Source organism: Parus major, chromosome 7 (assembly GCF_001522545.3).
Source record: "Parus major isolate Abel chromosome 7, Parus_major1.1, whole genome shotgun sequence".
Taxonomy (NCBI): domain Eukaryota; kingdom Metazoa; phylum Chordata; class Aves; order Passeriformes; family Paridae; genus Parus; species Parus major.
The window spans coordinates 12359551-12381023 of record NC_031776.1 but is presented as its reverse complement, the minus strand read 5'-3'; the positions used below and the strand labels follow the sequence as shown (position 1 = coordinate 12381023).

The 21473-nt window shown below is 43.1% G+C and overlaps 1 protein-coding gene across 1 annotated transcript in view; it reads left to right on the top strand.

Moving 5' to 3' along the window:
* PARD3B (par-3 family cell polarity regulator beta) overlaps positions 1 to 21070 on the top strand; it is a 392350-nt gene extending 371280 nt beyond the window's left edge. The window contains exon 23 of the mRNA XM_015635105.3: positions 16392 to 21070. Within this exon, the coding sequence (XP_015490591.1) occupies positions 16392 to 16746 (355 nt within the window). The 3' untranslated portion in view covers positions 16747 to 21070. The remainder of the gene's footprint in view (positions 1 to 16391) is intronic.
* Positions 21071 to 21473: the final 403 nt, after the last annotated feature.

The window sequence follows — 21473 nt, the reverse complement described above, 5'->3', positions numbered from 1 at the left end:
TAATAGTAAAAACAGTTGCTAGAGCAGCTGTTTCAACACAGCTCAGACAATTGGCAGCCAAACTGCTTCCATTTCATAAGTAGGTGACATATTTAATTTCTCTGCACAGAAGTCTTAAACATATCAGGAGAAAAGGTTCAGTTTTAGAGGGTTTTGTCCAAATGTCTTTGCACATATTCACCGAAGGCTTTTTTTGTTGCTCTTCAAGTATGATGCTTTAGAAAGTCATACGTTGGATGTGTTGATCCAGCTTTGAGAACAGCCAGAAATTTACTAATAGAAGCTAGTATGAGCCTGGTCCAGAGTCACTGCAATCCATGGATGTGCTCCTAATGACTGCAGTCAGTTTAGACTGAAATACAACCACTGTTAGAGCATATTCTTTGATTTCTTTGCTGTCTGGGTCAGTCTGTTAGTAATTTGACAGACTCTGATTAGGTTACTTGTTGTTTTGCCCCAGAATTCTGCTCACCAATGTTAGCAGTTTCTCTCCAGATTTTGGAGAGCCTCGTGAAAGAACTATACCTTTTCCTGCTCTAAATGTTCTTCCTCAGCCCATCCAATCTTACCACAGATATAAGCAAAATAAAAGTAGTCCTTAAAAATGAATGTGATTCAAGGTTGTTGAAGAATTGCAAACATTCAGATCACTAGTGGTTATGGACCAGTAACTTTGTTAAAAGCAAGCATAGAGCTAACACTCCTGTTGTACCCTGTTAGAGAAGATTAATTCCTGCTTTCTTAAGAATCTTTACCCTCACCTCCAGGCTTGGAAAAGATTGCATTGTTCTAGCATTTAACAGTTATGTAAATTAGCACTGATTTTGTCATTTAGCACCTGCGCCAAATTTTCTACTAGAACAGTTCTTTCAAATATGGCATAAACAAAGCATAAGGTGCACAGTGATACTGTTCTTTTGTGGATGCTTATTTGGGGAAATCTGCATGAGCTATTGAGCATCTTTACCACAGGTAAAGATATCGTGGATATGCCAAAAACACGGCAGCAAAGCTTTGTAGGCATATGGTTGGTCTTAAATAGCACATAGGCCACTAGTCAGACTTTCAGCAAGCTTTATTTTGAAAACATATTAAATACTATAATGCATATGCTAGAAACTTAACCACATCTTTAGGGCAATGGCAATGTCTTTGCTGTCCTCAAAATCTTTGCCAAACATAACTTAGGCTGGATATAGAGATATTGACACAACTCATACTTCTGCTGGCTTCTGCCTGGTATTGCTGTGGCCTCTGCTGCTTCTGTCCTCTGTTCTGTGTGAGCAGATGGGATCCTGCAGCTGTTTGAATAAATATTAGTTTTAAAGAATTATGCTGCTCTGATTAACCATTCAATGAGGGGGGAAATGGCAGGGGAGAGAGCACCTAAGGAATCTCTCTACTTCAGGCCTCTTGCCCAAAAGCATTCATTTAAATGTTTGAGCAGTGATGAGGTGAGGAGTTATATAAACGGGAAGCCGTTCCTCAAATCACTATCTTCTCTCTGCATAGAGTGTAATTGATAGCTTATGTGCTTGCAACAGCTGAAAAAATAGAACAGAACATGCAAACACGTCCACTGTATAACATACGTGGGAAGCAAGTGGAGGAGAGTGTTAACTTTAATAGAAAGTGAATTATCTGCCATTTTTGTTCCACCCCAGATGTAATTCAGCAAGGAGATTGGATCTGTGCACTAGATAGTCTGAGACAGTGCCTTGGAAATTGGCAGTCAGAGTTCCATCCAGAGGGCAGGAAATGTGTGAACAAAACCCAGCCCAGGTTATCAAGCAAAACCCCAAGCCAATAGGGGTCCTTGGATATTGAGTAGCTGGCACTTTCCTTCATTTAAAGCAGAAAAATAGCTCTTGTTTTACAGGTGAAAGGAGATGCTTTAAGAGCAGTCTGTTGTAGATCATGGCAAAATCTGGCAAGAAAAACCAATCTCAGGATTTCACAGTGAAAATCCATGTGGCTGGCTTTTTGCTTGGATCTGGGTGCTAGTGCACTGCTGTATCTATACCCATGTGTTACCAGGTTTTGGACCCCCATGTAGCATTTTTGCTGTGAGTTTTGCTTCAATCTGAGATCCTACATTTTAAAGAAAAGGCATGTTTGTTTACTGAGAACTGAATTGTCTTCATTACAGAAAGAATGTATTTTTAGAAGCATGGCATGGCCAGAGTTTCTCCCCTTGTTTTGCTTTTTTAAGGAGATAATAGTGATATGCTCTTGAACTGAACTCAACCAGCCAACACAATAGCTAGGACAAAGCATGTTGGAAAAATGATGCTAACAGTCCTTCCTCCAAAATGCTCAAACAGCAAACACACTTTACAACTGTACATTCAGCGATTAAAGATTTCCAGAATCAGTTAAAAGCTTTGAGGATCCCAGTAGCCGTGCTCAGAAAACCCATGTGACTTCGCTGTGCGTAGACTTCTGGTAGTCTTCTAATTAGCTTTGTAGGGGTCTCTGAAGGCATCTGGGTTTCTCACTGACTCGGGAATTAGGCTGAATTTAGGCTGCCTGAACATACCCGTGCTGGGTTTGAGCATTTTTCAGCGTTTCTGTATGGATCTCTTTGCCCCTCTGGAATGGTGAGCAGGAGCAGCGTGGTGGGACGGGCTGTGCTGCGGTACTGACTGCACCACGCTTTGTGGCAGAAAGCACAGAGCAGATCGGTTTAAAACAAAAGGGAATTAAAAAAAAAAAGAAAACAGGCAAATTCAATTAGTCATTTGAAATTGAGCTGGGGTTTACAACTTGAATTTTTAGGCCCAGATCCATCAGAGCACTTAAGCACCTGTTTTACCTTGAATACATTTTGCTTTTCAATAGCAGTTATTTGCCTCTCTATCAGAGACCTCCAGGAAACCTGGGCTTAAATGGACGTTGTAAAGGATGAAGGAAGGATGGCAGACAGGCAGTGGTACTTGGAGAAATTTCTCTTTTTCACTCCCTAGCCCTTGTGTGGTTTAAATAATGTCTTCTTAATGCAATGCTTTGTGTTACATACCCTGTAAATAATGTCAAGAAAGGGTATTTAATGATAATTTGACTTTTTTTTTTAAAAGACTTGTTACTAATCTTAACCTGAAATCTCTTTAGTATTATGAGGGGAATAATAACCTTAATGTCATTTTGGTTTCAATTTCTTTGTATGAAGGGGTCTCTAGTCACCAAACGTCTGAAGCAAGCTCTGTTACTGAGAGATTGCTGCAGTGGTACTTGGTCTTAGAGAGATTTCATCAGAAACATTTCATTTTTAATGGACAATGGGAAATGCTCAGCTGTCCATTATTACACTTCTTTGTACACAGTCTAAAACTATAAATGGAAATTATAATTACATCTGTAATTCTGGGTCCCGCCTGAAATAACTTTGATCCCAATGTGAGGGGAAAAAAAATCAATAGAGAACCCTTAACCCTGGTCTTTTCCTCGTTAGATATTTCATTTTCAGTTGTACTGGTTTATACAACAACTTTTATAAGTTTTTCAAGGGACTTAGGTATACAGAGACAATTTTGCATCCTCAAATATTGCTACTTTGTGCTTTTCTGATTTAGAAACTGTAATGATGTTCTTGAGTAGTGGGTTATATTGTAGATGCTTGATATAATATGATCTTTCTCTCTTTTACTTTTTGGTCATTAAAAAGAGGAGCCTTTGAAATGTTGCAAAGTTCTTTTAAAGAAATCCTATTTTACTGGCAGTAGAATTACACTTTTTTTTCTTTTTTTCTTTTTTTCTTTTTTTTTTTTTTTTAAGAAGAGCCCAAGTCAGCATTAAAGATTTAACATTGAGATTTGGAAAAGACATCTTTCTCAATTCACCATTCTCTCTCCTCTGTTGTGCTTTTTTCCTAGGGGTTTCAAATGGTAGGTCTGTCAAGGTTAAATATTATCATGTTTCGGGTTTTTTGGTACCAACATCTGCAAGTACAGAAATGTCATCAAGTGTTTTGTATTTCTGAAATCATCACCTTTCTGCAAACCCAGTCTTAGACCAATAGTTGCTTTTGTTTGAGTTAACATCTGAGGAGGAAGGGAGAGGTTCTTTCATGCTGTAAGACCTTTGCAAACTATTAATTGTCCACAAATTGCAGCTTCCTCTGAAACATCTGGTTCTGGTAATAGTCCCAGACTATAGTCCCAGTGATACTGTAGATTAGGGCGCATTCTGCTACATTGTCCCAGTTGCCACACTGTTAATAATCATGGATCTAACATGCACAGAGCAGAGGCATGCTGTTGATCTTGGCAGAATGTCTTGTTTCTTTGTAATTGCATGTATGTACCATTTTCTAGATCATGGACACTAAAAAAATAAAACATAAATTATCAGGATTCTGGTCAGTCTTTTCTCTGAATACCTGAAATACACGACTGAAAAAGAATGTTTCCACTTGAAGTGAAGCATTTCAGCAACATACATTTAGTACCCAAGGTATTTATTTGCTGTCTAAGGCTGTCAAGCCTTAACTTCCTGATTTCATTCCAGGATACAGATGTTTCATTCTCTCCCTGCCCTCTCCTCCCCTTTCAGATACCATTCTATACAAAAGCCTAATCTAAAGATCATTGAAATGCTTCCATTGACATCCAGAGGATTTGGCTGGGGCTGGATGAGTCTGGGGCACAAAGTTCTTTGTTGCATCAAAGTTATTCCCTCTTCTCAGTCTGATATCTAGGCAAAGCACAGATGTTTTTCCATCTTTACTTCCCCCTGCAAAGTATCTTGATGGGTGTTTTATGAACTTGCCACTTCAAGTCTATCACACCACACAATCTGAAAATACTTGGAGAGATATTATAGTAGTGACCTTTATTGTTCATTAGTGAATCAGCAGCCTAGCTTACTGTGGCTTTAAGTGAGCTATATAAATTGGTTGTTATTTTCAATGATGATTCCCTTGATTTGAACATACTAGAGGAAAGATAATTGATGGGATCATTATATAAAAGATTGTTTCAAGTGAGAGGGTGGTTTTATTTAATTTTTTCCCCCAGCCAAATTGAAACATGCTGTCTGGAATCTTGGCCAGGTTCTTACCAGCTTTGCATCAGGAAGCACTATTGCTTCTCTGTTTCTCACTGATGGCACATAGCAGCCTTCCTGGGTGGAGTAGGGATGCCTCTTTGATTGTGGTTATGTTCCTTGTAATGTCAGCTGAAGCTGCTGACAGTATCATGTCCTGCATGTAACTGTGTTGCACATCTTTGATACATAATATATGTGTGGTTTCAAAAGAAATTAAAGTGTACCCCAGGTAGTGCTGTCCAAAGCCTGTCTCTGTCTCAATACTGGCTTGCCCCTACCCTATATTCCAAGTGCTATGCTGTCACCTCTGTCAGGTATCACCAATTTCCAGCTATTGGCATTGCTCTGCCGAAGATGCAGTGTTTTGGTGTGTCTTTGAAACATATTTTTCTTTCTTCAGCTGTGTGCTCCTCCTTCAGCTTCAGGATCCTGATGTCTTCTGTTCTAGATACATGAGTAAGCTGATAGAACTGTTACAACAGCCTGTACTTGCTCTCTCTAAAAGGTTGTTTTGCTCTAAGGTCTTTACTGTTGCAAATTTTATCTTGTTGTCTGTCATGCAGCACAGTGTGCAGATGGCACAGAAGTTTGTTTAGAAGCTAGAAATCTCATTTACTGCAAGTGTTAGGGGGATGCATGTAGATCAGGGACATTGGTGATTGCACCAGTTCCCAAAGAACAAAGGATTCTGCATGCCCAGCAACCATGCTAGTAAATCCTGCTGTGGGTGCATGGTGCTGCCTCAAGCCAGGAATGCATGGAAGAGAACCACACAGATCTGATGATATCTCATGTCATCTGGGACACCTTGCTGGAACTGCCAGGGCTGGTGCTGCTGGTGAAGACAGCAAAGAAGAGAACAGTAACCAGAACAGGAGGGGCTAGTGGTAAAAAACATGATGAGCTCTAGGAATCCAAGCTGAAGGAGACAAGAGTGGACAGCGGGGGCTGTGGCTTGTCCACTATCTTGTTCCATCTTGTGCTGTTGTCCTATCCACCCATCTCCATCTTGTGGTCTAACATGATGACCTCTGACTTCCAAATTTGCTTAAGGAAACAATGTCCAGCAAATTAAATGGGGAAGAAGTGAGCTCAGATGTGTATGAAAGTCAGCAGTTATGTTGTTTTCATCTGTGAATGGAACATATTTATGTACCTCTATAGGCATTGAAGCTAGTACCATATATAATGGGTAAAAACTCCACCTGTGCCCATAAAGCAGTTGGGAGCTGTATTGTGTGTTTCCTCCATGGTCAGGGGTTCAAGTCTCAAAGCAACCTCACAGCGATGTATTTGGTAGTGGTGCCGTGTGTACATCTCATTCAAGCACAGCTGTTCTACAGGACATCTTGAAGGGGGTGTTTGCAGATTCTAATCAGTGTCTCACTTCTCCAGAATCTGCTTCTCCTCCCAGGATCTGGCGTGTCAAACCCTCCTCATCTGAGCAAGCCAACAGCCTGTCCCTGGCTGCTGCCTAAGAGAATGGCAAGGCTTTGTAAATAAAGGAAACAATTGAATGATAAGTTCACACTTCAGCATGCTGCTTAACAACCTGATAACAGTTAATTACATCCAGTATTTTTAAATGCCACGACAGGGAGATAACTCGTGCAGAGGTGAAGCCCGGGCCTTTGGGCCTCACGACCAAAGGTTAACCTCTTACTACCCATGCACCTGAAGAGACTGGTGGCTGCAGCTCCTAATGTCACCAGTTCTGAGCTTTTACTGGCCAGCAGTGACCCAGGGTCACGCACGTAGTGTCCCCAGCCGCAGGTAGGGGCAGGGGGAAGCTGTGCTCAGTCCCAGAACTTGTGGGTCTGGCTTGGAGAGCAGCCTGTGAGCCGGCGGGCAGAAAACGCAGGGTGTTAAACCCAGGGTTGTCTCCGGCAGAGGCAGCAGGTAGAGCGTGTCCAGTCGGGAGCCGCTGCGCTGATGTTCGTGTAACTGAAGGAGCTCTGCAGGAAGGAGCCAGCATAAACACAGCTGGAATGGGCGCTGGCGGCCGGCTGCGAGTCACAGCAGCTGCACTCAGAGCTACCGCTCCCTGGGCACCGGGTGGGACATTTCCGTCTCTCCCAGCCCGCTGGGATTGAGGGTTTGACCCTTGTTATTTAAAGCACAACTTCAGGACATCTGCTGTCAGAGCACCCGCAAAGTTTGTGGCTTAACGCAAGTCTAATTAACTGATTTGCCTATCCAAATCTGGAGATTTACACACTTCTATAGAGGCAGCTGTAAAGTTATAACTTCAGCTGTTTATCATGCCCTGAGCCTTTAAATCTCAATTATGGAAGGTGGTGTTTAATGGCTGGATGGAAAATGGGTGGTTACCAGAGTGTTAATGGAGTGTGGCAAGCCAGGAAATGTATAATCTAATGCCTGTATAGAAATGAAAGGTTCTAACAAAAGAAAATATTGGGGGGGAGGATGTACTTACAGGCTGTTTGTGTTGTTTAGGAGAAAATCAGTACACGAGCAGTAGGAAAACAATGGGGACTGAAATACTGCCTGAAGAAAGAAATAAGAGCTGCTTGTTTTAAAGGTCCCTCTTGCCCCCCCAAAACAGCCATCCTTTTTCTCTGGGTCTCGAGCTTTGCCTTTGTTGTAAAGGGGAAAAAAAAAGAATGATATGTCACAGTAAGTTTAACAGAATGTCTAGACCAGAAAGAAACAAAATGAAGGAAAAAATAACCAGCTACATATTCCTTTTCTACTGAAGCATGGTTTTACTACCCAGTTTGTGCCATTGGAGGCAGAATTGACAGCCATGCTTCATCATGGCAGTGGGAGAAAGTGCTGCAAGGAATGCTTTAATTTAAATGAGAAATGCTCTAAGAGGAAAAAAAAGCCTAAAAGCTTGGTAATAACATTAATAACCACTTCTTACAGGTTTTTACTAGCTCACTAAAGATCAGACAGCATGTTAAGGTCCCAGTGGCTGAATAGTAAAGACCTGGGCCCAGGTTGTTATTATTACTTAGGAAGATGGTTTTAATGATTTCTGTTATTAGTTGAAAATCATTTCAATAGTACAGCTGAATGGTCACCATGCTTTAAATTCATTTTGAATAAAAAATGAGAACAGGGTAGAATTTGGGTTTATGTATTTCTGAAAGCACTTCACAAAACCAGTGTGGATAGCAGTAGTGCTGTGAATGGGCAGGCAAAGGGCGGAGGTTTCCCTGCTGGGGAGGAGTTCTTCTGCAGTGTGATCAATTCCTTCTGAAAAGCAATTTTTACTATGGCAACAGAATTGCTTTTAAATCAAATTAAAAGCTCCTAAACCACCACAGGCTCCTTAATTTCTACTCTGATAGCCTTCAAAAAAGCGGAAACCTCCAGTAGGGGTTAGGATGAGGCGAAGGGATCCAGATAGTATTTCTGGCTTTTGCTCTGCTGCTGCACTGAAGCCTGTGTTGGGGTCTTGCCTCTGAATCTTGCCCCCTTCTGACAGACTGCCTGCTTTTGAGAGAAGCAGCTGGCTGTTCTCAGGGCAGGGGCAGCAGGGTCCCCCTGTCTCTTGGGAGTTGCAACACAGTAAGACAGTACAAGTATTCTCATAGCACAGTTTTCACTTCAGCATCTCACTCCAGTAGTGGCAGTTCTGCTCGTGTTCAATGCTTTTTTGTATTAGTTTGAATTTGCATTTAAATGCAAAATTCAACTGAGAAGCCTAACCAGTTGCTTCTCTTGCTGGCTTAAGAGGAATAGGTCCTTTGAAAAGAAGTTTTCTCCCCTCAGACGTAACTTGGTCAGCATCTTCTCAGAAAGGTGACTCAGAAGACCAAAGGCCAAGAACTCTTTTAGTCTATAGGAAGAGCTTTTGGTCCCCATTGATCTGCAAAACAAAAGACCAAAGGGACCTTAAAATCTCAGCCAGGTCTCTCCCCAACAGAGCATGGGGGTTCCTGAGCAACAAGCATGACTGCTTAGCATTGAGAGTAGGTTACCAGTGCCCAGAGGTTAATGACTCACACGGCATTATGTTGTGGTGAATAATGAGTAACATCTGCAATGACACATGTTGTAATGACTCGCTACTTAAAGTACCAAACTACTTAAGCTCCCTTTAAGCTTGAAGAGATCACAGAATAGCGATGTCTTGTTCAATAGGTGCTACTTTATTTTATGCCTTCTGGTAGAAGAGATGTGCCATGCCTGAGAGCATATGAACAAAGCAAGTGAGGAATTGAGTAGGAAGGATTATTGCACTAGTTGTTTTGAATGCTTTTTGGGCATTTACAGAGCACCAGCTAGCATATTTTGGGTTTTGTTTTTGTTGTTTCGAGAGTTTTAATCCTGGTTGTCACAGTTCCTATATTTGTAAGTTGGATTTAGGGAAGGAAAGAAAGGGGAACTTTGCCTGCAGGACGAGATTATCAGAAACTGGTCTGAGATTTGCTGTGGAAAATAAACAAGTGCTGGAGCAAAGCAGCAACATTGTCTTATGGTTTGGTTGCTGATGGGAGGGAGTTTTAATTAAATGGCACTCTAAATTCTGATGTTAACCAATCTGTGACATAGTTTGCTCCGTTAGGGATTAAGAACAATCTGTTTTCTTGCAGACAAAATAAGTTGTTCATGCTGTCATAAGAAGTCTTACCTAATCTTATAGTAAAGTTTTAAACCTGTCAGACATGGCTTGCCTGTTTTACAGTTGTTTCTGCAGTCTGCTCCCCTGCATGGAAAGCTAGTACTACGTGACTACACTGTACACGTGGTCTTGATGTAAAAGCAAGTGTGACACCTAAATGTCTCCAATTGCTAAGAATGGCCCAGGGAGCAGCTGGGGCCAAACACCTCAAAATGTAACCCTCTGCAAAGAATAAAGGACTCAGTTCTCCAGCTGCTTTAAGGCTGGACTTCAGCTAGAGAAATATAAACATGTCTCTGCACTTACCTGCTGGGATTATGGTGCTTTAACTGTTTGTTTCTAAATATTTTAAGCTGTAATATTGGAGAAAGAGATAAACTGTGCATGTAAACTCTTACATTCAGGCCAGTTAGCACCACTTTAGACTATGTAAAAGTATATGCAAGGGAAGAGAATCAGGCCTGCCTGCATTGCATCTGAAATATATTGCTCGAATTTCAAACAAACTTATATGGACTCATCCTTCTCCAAACCAAATAGGAATTCTTTAAAAAGGGAAGAGAGATTCTTCTACTCTTACACCCACCACTCACACACACACACACACACCCCTCCCCCACCTTGAAATGCAGGTCATGAAATGATCATGATTTTTATGGGTCTGCAAAGCCTGTAGAAGTAAAAGCTGTGTAATATACATTGCAGAATGTTCTGCTAATCCAGTCCAACCACAGTCGTGCCTGGCCCAGGGAAGAGGGTCTGGTAACTGAAAACCTGACACTGAAGGAATTCCAAACACAGTCCTCAAACTAAAAACAGCTCTCTCTGCATGGCATGTGCTACATGAGAGCCAGGGATTGTATTCGTTTACGTTATCTGATTTTTCAGCCTTGTATTGTTGATAAAAGAACGGGAGAAGGAAGCACCTCCACCAGCTCAGCCCATAAATAAAGTGTGTACGGTGTGTTTGAGGTTAGTATGACATCGCTAGACATCTGCCTTCTTCTGAGGGGTACAAGCCTCTCTCACAGACAGCAGCCACTGAGCACTTGCTTGTGCTGCAGATTCTTCCCAGCACTAAGATACCAAATTTGATTCCCAGTGAATTTTAAATGCAAACCCTTTCTTTGGCAATGGGAAGTATTGATCTGAAAGGGCAAAGAATATTTATTATAGGATTATCTCACCTATTAAGATACAGAGACCCACCTTAATGCATCTCAGTGATTTCTTTGAAATTTGCAGTGATTTGAAATTTCATTAATTTATTTATTCTATGTTATATGCGTGTTGAATATTAAGCAACAGGAGTTCTTAGAGCTACTGACTACAAACAGCCCTGCAGAATCTTTAATACTTTATCTGGAGAGATAGGCACTACATGGTCTTTTCAGTTAATTGTTTTAAGTGTTTGTTGAGGAGAGCTTTATAAAGACACAGTGTAATGTATTTGATACTTCAAGATTGTTTGTTTGCATAATTTAATTCTTACATCAGCTTCTCTTTTGTTCTTTAAAAGTAGATCCTCCTGGCTGAGAACAAGCATCACACAATCACACTGCATACAATGCAGTTCTTCAGTGAGAATTTGGACACAGATAGGATCTTGTTGCTTTCTCCTGTTCTTTAATGACAGCCTGGTCTGTCTGATGGCATCACCCAGAGTCTCTGTAGGTCTTGGTTAGACATGAAAGAGACTGCAGCCAAATGTGGGCTTACCATTTGCTACTTAGTCTGTGGCTGTCTTTGAAGTTTATTTCAAGAAATACTCTCTAACAAAGTAAGAAGGCAGGTTTTCATGTGAGATTATATCCCTTGCAAAATATTCCCTCAGCAGCAAGGAGGAGATAGTGATGTAAGAAGAGAGCATTCCCTTCCTTGCTTTTTACCAAGTACTAAGAGGGTGACCCCTGTGACTCTCCCTATAGAACAGAGGGAAGAAAAACCCTTTGTCACAATGAAATCCAAACCCCCAACGTGATGGGGCACAGCACGAGCAGTTAGACCTTCATTTTGCTTTCCTTTCCTTTCAGATAGCCCAAGCACATATCTCCAAGGATGTAAAAGGTGACCTGCAAATGGAGGTTATCAATGAAATGCAGTAAACCTGAAATGTAATTATTTTTTTTCCTGATTGTTTTTTTGAAGCATCAGGTATTTATGCCAGTCTACTCTGTAAGATTTCCAGAGCTGAGGAATTGCTAAAACAAGGATTTAAAAATAAATAAATAAAAGGGAATTGCAGAAAGCAAAAAGTGTTTAGTTAGGGCTTTTGAAATCTTCAGATACCTATGACTAAAGAAGTCTTTACTAAGTATTCCAAATCCTGTGGTTCAGTTTTAAGTAAACCTAGAAGCTCTTAAAAATTCTGCAGCAAAGCCAGAAAATACTTTCAATTTTTGTGCTTGGAAGATAAATAAAACAGAGATAGAAAAACAAACATGCTTTAGGCTTTACTTGTCATGGAGAAAATAACAACTTGTTAATTGAATATCAGTCACAAGTTACCTGCTTTATTTGGGTGAGGCTACTTTGTGCTCTTAATGCTCAAAATGGATCACAGTTGTTAACTGGTGAGTCATTTTAAAAGATAAACTGGTAGAGCTGCAAACCAGCATATGAAGTGAAACACGTTCACAACCGCCTGTGTGTAATCTCTAATTTCTCTGCAGGGGAAGGAAGATGAGACTTTGCTTCCTTAAAATAAAGCAGACATTTTAAGGGGCATATTGCTCATGACATTTTTGAGGAGTGTTTTCACACTGCCCCAACAATTTCACTCCTTTGTGGAACCTGGTGCTTCTCTCTTCCTTCGTGCAATTGCTTCCTGCAGCAGCAGCCTCTGTTTTTAGCTAGACCCACATCCATAAGGCACTTTTCAGTGGGACCCAGCAGAGCTGAACTACCAGCAAAACCAGTTTTTGAGCTCTGAGATCAGTTCCTTCCCAGGATGTTATGTCAGCTTCCCTGCCTTCTGCCTGCCATTAATTGCACTGTATCCCCAGGTCAAACAACTGGCCAAAAATCTGGAAAACAGCTGACGGTCAGAGCAGCTCCTACTCAGCATGTCCTCTCAGAGGGCACACTCCTGGCCTGGTCCTTTTGAGTGGCTGGACCTGCTTGACCCAATTTGTGCATTTTTGATCACTCCCCTGGGTCACTGATTTTCCACTTGAGGTTATTGGTTTGACCCCCACACCATGGGTCACTTGGGAGGTGTGATATGGCCCTGTGAACTCTGAACTCGTCAGAAGCCAACAAAAACAGTGAGAGAGGAGAAGAATTTCATTAGGACCTCCTCAGAGGTGGCAGTGTCTGCAGAGGGAAAAGGTAGGAGTTGTTTTCCTTCTTGCAGAAACAAGCACAGCATCTTCAAGGGACTGCCAAGTAGAAAGTGTTTGGTTTGTTTTGTTTTGGCAATTTCTTCAAGGATAAGCAGCATATTCTTTTACAGCATGGGCTATCGGGTGTTGGTTCAGAGGAGCCGTCCTCTTCCTGCTGGGAACTGCCCTCAGTGTCCCAGACTTACTGCTAATGGTGACGACATTTCTGCAGCCAGAGCTTGGTATTTGCAGTTGTTTCTTCTATCTTAAAAAGATGAACTTTCTGATGGTTAATTTGTCACACCTGAGGAGGGAAGGGCAGCTTTTTTTCAGACTGGTCAGTTAGAGGTTCATGGAGACTGTGTAGGCTGGTTGGTTGCGCTGTGAGCAGCTCCCTGAGAATGAACTTCACCAGACATGGGTGGTAGGTGAGGAAGAATGGATTCTTCGGGAAATAACTTGGCTTCAACATGCTTTGTTTACCAATAAAAGGGAAAAGAATTATTGTCATTGTAGCTTGTGTATCTGCAAGTGTAACACCCACTGGGATCGCTAGGAGAAGTGAGCTGGAGAGTGCGGAGCAGCCACAAGGATATCTTTTGTGAAATTTCCCTCTGACATGCTGCCCGGAGTCAGCCTTTTGGACAGTTACCAGTGTTTCCCAAGGTTTTACTCAGGCAAAAGTTCTGCTAACCGTTGGCTAGATCACTGCTTGTATTATCCCCAAGGCTGCTAAAATAACTCACATACCTTCTGTCTTCCTGAGGCTTTCCTAAAAGGTTTGTGTGAAGTGGATTCCTGTCAGGTCTCTGTGTGCATCCTGTCCTCCCAGCTGCTAAGTCATGACTCTGGGCAAGACACTCAAGAATTACACCACTTATGGGTGTTTTGCCCTCAGAGAAAGGGAACTGGTGCTGACAGTAAACAACTCAGGGTTTTATCTTTTAAAGAACGATTTTGCTCTTCCCACATGTTCTTCTGCAGCTTGTCTACACAACCACAGATGGTGTTAGCTGCAAGTGAAGTGATGGTGGATTTAGTTTGCTAGGAGAGGTAACAGCAGTGGAGATCTGATGGCATTAGCTCAGGAAGCTTGGGGCCATTTCTCAGGTCTGGCACGCTTGGATTGCCCAGGCCATCTTCACTGCACAGTCCTGGGCCAGAGCAGCCTGAGTGCACAATCATAGCTTCTGTGGCAGCAGTATAACACTGATTCCTAAAACTGGACTGGCTGAGCTTTCCTGGAAACAGCGCTTTTGGCTGGATGGCAAAACACACCCCTCTTTTTTCCTGCACCTTGCAGACCTCTGGTGTCAGTTGAAGAATGAGTTGTGTACTGAAAGCTCAGTATGTCATGCTGATGGCTCAGTCCTATTCTCAGCAATCATTTGGGTGCCATTTCATCCTGAATTTGTTTTTTTAGAGTAATTCAATTTGCAGTTAGATCTTTGTCCAAAAGCTTCCACTGGCTTTTCAGTGAATTCTGGATCAGGTTCCAAGCTTAGTCCTTTTTTAATCTGATCCACAAGAATTTCATTGATTACAGCTGCCGACGAGAACACCTTATAAAGCCAATGTACAGGATTTTGAGCATGATCCTTATATTAAAAGGTGATGGGTGTAGGTTTGACATTTGTTCCTGTCGGTGTGCTGCTTGACACAAAGCAGTTCCTACCATTGCAGAGCCTTTTATGATTGGAAGTATGTTTTTGTGCACAGAGGCATTAAAGCTGAGTGTGATAGGACTGAGTAGTGAACAAGCCTGCATGCAGAAATCTGTGGAGCAGCTCTTTGGCCTGCTCGGGAAATGAGGCTTTGTTGCAAGGCGTAGGTGTGTGAGCAGCGACAGTAATTGTCTCAGTACGTACGATTAAGATGGTTTGGTATCTCAGAGGGTGGCTTCAGGCCCTTCAACACTTTGTCTGGACTGTCTCACCAGGAGGTGGGGGGGAAGCTGGGAGTGCCTGTCTTTTATAAAGTTCTGTTTTTAAAGCAGAAAGTCTCTGGGGAGCATAGGGTCCTAAAAGTCCAAGGCCTGGAATGCTTCCTTTTGCTCTTTCCATTTTAAACAGGAAACATTTGCACTAAGTTATTCCAGGAGGAGAATTGTAGGTTCATTTCAAGGCAGATAATGTTTGTTCATTGCCTGTGTCCGTGATTTACCCCATGGGCTTAAACAAGTGCTGCAGAAAACCACATGTTTTGCTTTACTACATGTCAAACAAGTTCCAGCAGAGTCTGGGAGCCCAGGTTAAGAAAGAAGGAGCATGCTTGTAAAATCACTGTATGAACGAGAGAGTCACTGACAAATTTTGAACACCTGATCTGCTGTACCGGAATGATGACTTTTTTCATAATCTATGCAAAGAATATTTAAACAGTTAATGAGTTCAGTCCCAAAGACACAGAGCAGGTACAATTGATTTATACTTCAAGCCCCTTTTTTGGGTTAAAACTCTGTCTTTTTACTTAAGCTCTCATTTAGAGAGAAGCTTCCTGTGCAGTCAATGAGAGGTTTTGTCCAAAGTGCAAACACATTTGCAGTCAGACTGGCAAAAACTCCTAATGAAATTGAACTTTTGGGGATGCTCTGGTGACATGTCTGTGAGAACAATTATTTTTGCCATTTCAAAAGTATTACAAGTTAAGTTGAACTAGGAAAATATATCAATGCTTCATTAGTGCAAATCACAAAATTAAGATGCAGAAGGCTACAGAGAGGGCTCCATGGCACATCCTCAGGGATGACACATTCACATGTTGCTTTTCACGTGAACTAGGGCTTGTGAGATCCATACTGATGCAGACAAGTTACAGGGCTGTTGTAATATCACAGATTTTAGATCACAGATTTTTTGAAACCTCATTGGCAACTTGCCCATTAAACACAGGTATTATAGCCTGACATCCCTCGTGTTTCTTCCCCAGTTTTTCCAACTATGGTGTTTGGAAAGTTTTACAGGCTGACATATTAGGAGAGAATAGTGGGAAATGGCCTGGAAAGCGTGAATATTTGTGCATGTAAAGCTTTTGGGATTTGCAGACTTGCAGACCCAACTCATCTGTTTATCCTCAGGCTAGATAAGATTCAGTCAAACATGCATTGTTTGACAGAGCTTTGTTTCCATTATGGCAAATGGATCACAGGAGACTGACTTTGGGAGCTGAAGGGCTCCAGTGCTCCCCCATTGTAAAAGGGCTCTGATGTGCGCTGGACCCTTCTTCCAGGGTCCTGGGTGTTACAGACTTTTTTAGCATGCAGGTGGGAAGCTTGTTATCCTTCAGAAGTTCTTTTCATTCATCAGGCCTTGTCATGCTTGAGGTGGCATTTCCTCTCCCAAAATAAACATAGATTGTATGTACAATAATGTATCACTGGGCTACTAGACTGCCTTTTTATGTGCTTTACTATGTTTTTTCCTTCTCAGGCGTGGACCTGCAGAGCCATTAGAATATTTAACAGGACCACGAGTAACGTACAAAGAGAGAGATCTTCCCTACTACCACGGAGGACAGCCTGTTATCCACCCATCCAAGGGGAACTACATCCGTGTGCCGGACACAAGAGTGGCAGAACTGAGGTACCCTCAGTATTACCCAGCCCAGCCCATCACAAACCAGCATAAAGGACCGCTCCGGCAGGACGTGCCGCCCTCCCCTCCGCAGTCCCACCGAGCACCAGCTTACAATGAAATTATCCGACACCGTGGGACCAGTCCAGACCAGTACCAGTACAGGCAACAGGATCCCAGGCAGAAGAACCCCATGACTGCAGCTGTATAGCCGTGCACTGGACTTCGGGCACAGCCCGGGAGGAGCCCCATTGGACATCATCCTTGTAGAGTTGTTCCCAAGCGTAGCTGCCTGTAAGAATGGCACGTGAGACCTGGAGTCGTTCTTACTGAGCTGGGCTCAGCGTAGGTGCTTTCTAACAGGCGAGCTAAAGCCACATCAGGTACGATGTGTTTTGAATATGTGAGGTACCAGACAGTTGAGTGTTCCTTAATTCCTTTAAAAAAACAGAAAGTGGCTGCTGAAAATGAAACACAACATTTAATACACCTCAGGGCTATTTACTGAATCCAGTTACACCTTTGCAGTACATAGCTGTCTGTGCAGGGGCAGCGGAGTCACCAGAGTTTACTTCAGAGTGCTTGTAGAGCCTTTTAAGTGAGAACACAGAAGCAGTACGGACTTCTTGCAGAGCTGGGCATCTTGTGTATCTAGTGTGTGATCATGACAAGGGACTGCCACAGAGATAGTGGCCACATTCCAGGCACATCCTGACCAACAGCTCTGCTTTAAGGATGCTGCAGTTCCAGATCCGTGATCTGGCCTCTGTCTTCCTCTGCCTTTTTTTGGTGGTGGCAGCATTTATCTTGTAGCCTTCATTTTTTGCAGTTTGTATATCAAGAGGCTTCTCTTATTGCACCTGCTGCAGTTGGAGTAGGGCAAAAAGCCTTATCCCCTATGCTTGGGCAGGCCCACAGAGGACAGGCAGCCACCTGAGAACCTGTGTCTGAAGCAGGAGGAGTGTGCTTTTGTTAGTTTACAGTGTGCAGTCTTTAAGTGTAAACCCTGGAGACCAGATCCTCAGCTGCTGTCAGGAAGTGTCACTTGAGGGGTTTCACTGGAGCTGGCCTATAAGGAAGTGGCCAGGGAGGTGACTATGGGCATGTAAGTTACTGTGTCAGGTGCTGCCTTGGCTCCATCAGGCCAACTCGTTCCTGGCCCTCTCCAGGCAGTGTTGGAGCCAAGTGCCTGCCAGCAGCATGCCTGCCCTGGCAAGCCCCACACTGCCAGAAGGCACCTGTCCATGGGCCACCCTCAGTCCACGAGGGAAGCCCTGCCTTGGGCAGCACCGGGCCCCACCGCACCAAGTGCCAAACTACTCGAGTTCTTGCAGCCAGAGGCCGTCAGGTCATGGGGAAAGGGGCTTTTCACAGCAAGGGGTGAGGGAAAAGACAAGGAAAGTAACAGGAAGGGCTTCAAGATCCTGGAGCCCAGGAGAAAGGTGTGAGAATAGCTGTTTGTAGCAAGTTATTTGCAGCAGTGCATGGGAAGAGAGAAGGTGTGGGTGGGGAGGGGGCGTCAGCAGAGCCGTGGCGGGGGGACAGGGCAGTGGGGTACATGCCCAGTTCTTTGCCCTAAACAGTCTGAGTTTGCTCTGAAGCCAGAAATGTGTGTCCCCAGCCAGAGGGATCTGTGTGTCCTGACCTGAGAGGGCTCTGAGTGCTTAAAGATCTGTCTCAAGGATTTTGTCATAAGGAAACCATGCAGTATTGTGACCTAGAAATATGTTATCCAAGTGTCCTTAATTCCTCAACTTCTGCCTTTTGGGAGTGTCACTAAACCATTAGGCCTCCCTCCTCATCAGGAAAGGACTGTGACCTGGCCAAGGATTAAGCATAAGGATTTCTTTGATGTCATTTTCACACCTTTGGTAGGCAACATATTAAATCACATAGATCACTTCCCAGGTGTTAAACACCACCAGGAAGATTTGTCTTGCTAGAAGTGTGTCCTGCTGGCCCTGATGAGAAGCAGCATTTAATCCCAGCCTACTTTCTTCTCTGCCAATGGTGCTGGCTAGAACCTGGTGTAACCCTCAGGCACAGGGAGCACTTGCTGGCTGGAGCACTTGTGGCTGCCTGAGTGGCTGGCAGGCTCTAGTGCTTGCCTTCCCACCAGCCTCCACCCACCAGCAAGCTGGGAAGCAGGGGAGAGGAGACAGCTTTCCGTGGCAGAGGAGCATGATTCAGACAGAGGGCTGGACTCCCTGGGGCAGGGGCAGGCACAGCTCTAAATCCAGTCAGGAGGAAGCATTGGTGGGAGGGAGAGAGGAAGAGAAATGCAACTGATTATGAAGCAAGTGTGTTTGGTTCTTGTTCCATTTCTTTCTGCCCTCTTCCCTAGTAATGTAGGAGGGAGAAACCTCTGGAGGGAGTGTTGGGTGTAAAGCTGGATGTCTCTGAGTACCCTCCATAAATAAGGCACATTCCCCAAGGAAACCGTGCCTGTCATGTACGTGCTCTGCACAGCCTTGTACTTCTCTCAGAAAGCTTTAGATGTTGTAGGATACTGAGCCAGGACTTGGCAGCCACAGGATAGCTGCTAGTGTTATAAAGGCCTGTTGAAAGTGAAGCAAAAACAAATTAAAATACTTTCCTTTCCCTCCTTGAAATATAACCCCTGATACATTTGATCCAGCTGTAAAGAAACTAATGTTTGCGACAGTGGCTTTATCAAGCCAGGCCACAATTAAGAACAGCTCTGAATATAAGCTACTGCCTTTGTAAATCACTCTCAACTAACCCTTCAAATGGCATCACAGCACAGTGAACAGAACTTATTTACAGTATTTCATGAGCCAGGGCCAAATAAAATCTGGATGGAAACAGCTTCTAGGTTATTTATAGCCTTTGAGGGACCTGCCCAATGTCTCCTCGTAACCTGAATCTTTCTGTAAGAGCTCCCCTTGACTGCATCCGCTCCACTCAATTGAGGCAGACAGATCAAACAAACACCTTCTGAGCTGTTAATCTTACCTTACCCAACAGGTTATTAAATGATGCTTCTGCTCAGTAAGCAGAAATCAGTAGAGAGCTTCTTCCAATAAAAAAAAAAAATTAAAAAAAAGTGCTGTAAGTATAATATATGGATGCATCCTACAGGTAAGGAGCTAAGGAGGAAGAACAGTGTGACCTAGCTGGGGGAGCAAGACTAAAAATTATTACAGAGCATCTCATCAATCTCTGGTGCCATTGTTCTAGGAGATAATTGCCATTTCCTGATTTAATATCTGGTAGAGGTACAGTATTTTCAAAAGTATAATGTGTAACTACAGTATATATAGTCAGCTTTTCTGCAGTATAAAATGTATGATTTTAGCACCATATTGTGGAAAAATATGTACCGTGCAGAATTCACGAGGTGCTACAACTGACGGTTGAAAATACACACTTGCAAAATCCAAAAGAGCCGTTAAGTAACAAGTTGTTCTTTTCCCATATGTCCATATGTTTGGGAAAATTATGAGTCTGAAATGCTCTTGACACGTAATTGCCTCGCACTCCCTCATCCAAAATGTGCCAGTCCAGCCGTAGAGTTACTGACATAGTGGGTGTGAAGGGAGAGTTGGGTTTGCCACAGGAGCAGCCCTAAGTGTGTGTGTGTGTGAACAGGCATCAAGACCAAGGGAGAGAGGCCCGTGCTCACGTGAAGCTGAAGCTTTGATTTCCTGAGCTGGTGGCGTGCAGCCTGTATTTCTGGCTCTGGCACAGGGCCAGCCAGGCCCAGCAGTTGGAAGATTAAGAGCTAGAAAAAGAGCCTGTGGATTTTCTGAGTGACCACCCACTAGTGAGCCATGATCTTGGCCTGTGAGCCGACATTACCACTGTGATATATTATGATGCAGAAGTCTCTAGGCACCCCTTGAATGCGTAAAGAAATATCAACTGCCCTTTGTGGGGGAAACTGAGCATAGAAAAGAAGGAAAAAAAAAAAAAAAAAAAAGGCTCTTGCCTTGAAAAAGTGCACACAGTCCTGAATTTCAATTCACTCCAGCTTCCTGATCTAGAAATAGCTTCACATGCTGCCTAATTTTTTTACAGATGAATTGTGCTACCTCTTCCTCCCAGCCATCACAGATTTGTTTATCAGAGAGTTAGTGCTGTGAGTGAATCCTAGCGACTGCTCTGCCAGGGCCGCATCCTGACACTCTGCTCTGAGCAGGGGCTGCTTTGCACTTTCAAAAGGCCCCACACCTGTGCTCCCCATCACAGTTGTCCTGCAGGATCCTTAAGCCTTACATGCAAAATCAGAAGTGCTATTCAGTATCTCTGCATAGGAAAGAAGACTTTGTAAGACACTGTTCTGTTACTGTGAGGGAGAGAGAGGTACTTGTGATCTTGACAATACCTGTGTGTTTAAGTGAAGCTGATTTAAAAATCATGTGTGTGATTGTTTTGAGGGAGAAATTCAACACGTAATTTGACAGGTTTTTTCTAGTACCACATCAAAGATTTTGATCTTTTGTTACGTATGGCTATATAAATTTTACCTGGTTTATTTTGCATTAAAATAAAGGCTTTAAGACTATATATGATTATGTACTTGTATGTGGAGTCTTTCCCTTCTTTGTGTCTACAAAGTCATCCTCATCCGTGGATGTGATTTGATACATGACCAAGCTGCATCAGAATTGGTAAGATGACTTTTTTAACAAAAGCAAAAACACAGCAGCCATGTGCTGCTTTGTAGAAAGAAAAAATAACCATCCCAGGGCTTAAGTTGATTCCGTCAAATCTGCATTGTCTTCAGTTGTATCACCTGAATCCTCATTCCGTACCCCAGGATTGAAAGGAAAAGCAAGAAAGAAGTCCCTTGCCAGCTCAGAGAATTTCAGCTTAGGCAGCTGGGTGTTCACTGCTGAAGTTCTCCAGGCAGTTTCGTCTCAACATGGAGCTCTTCTCTTGCTGTTGGTACCAGCTGAGGCATTTCTGCGGCCT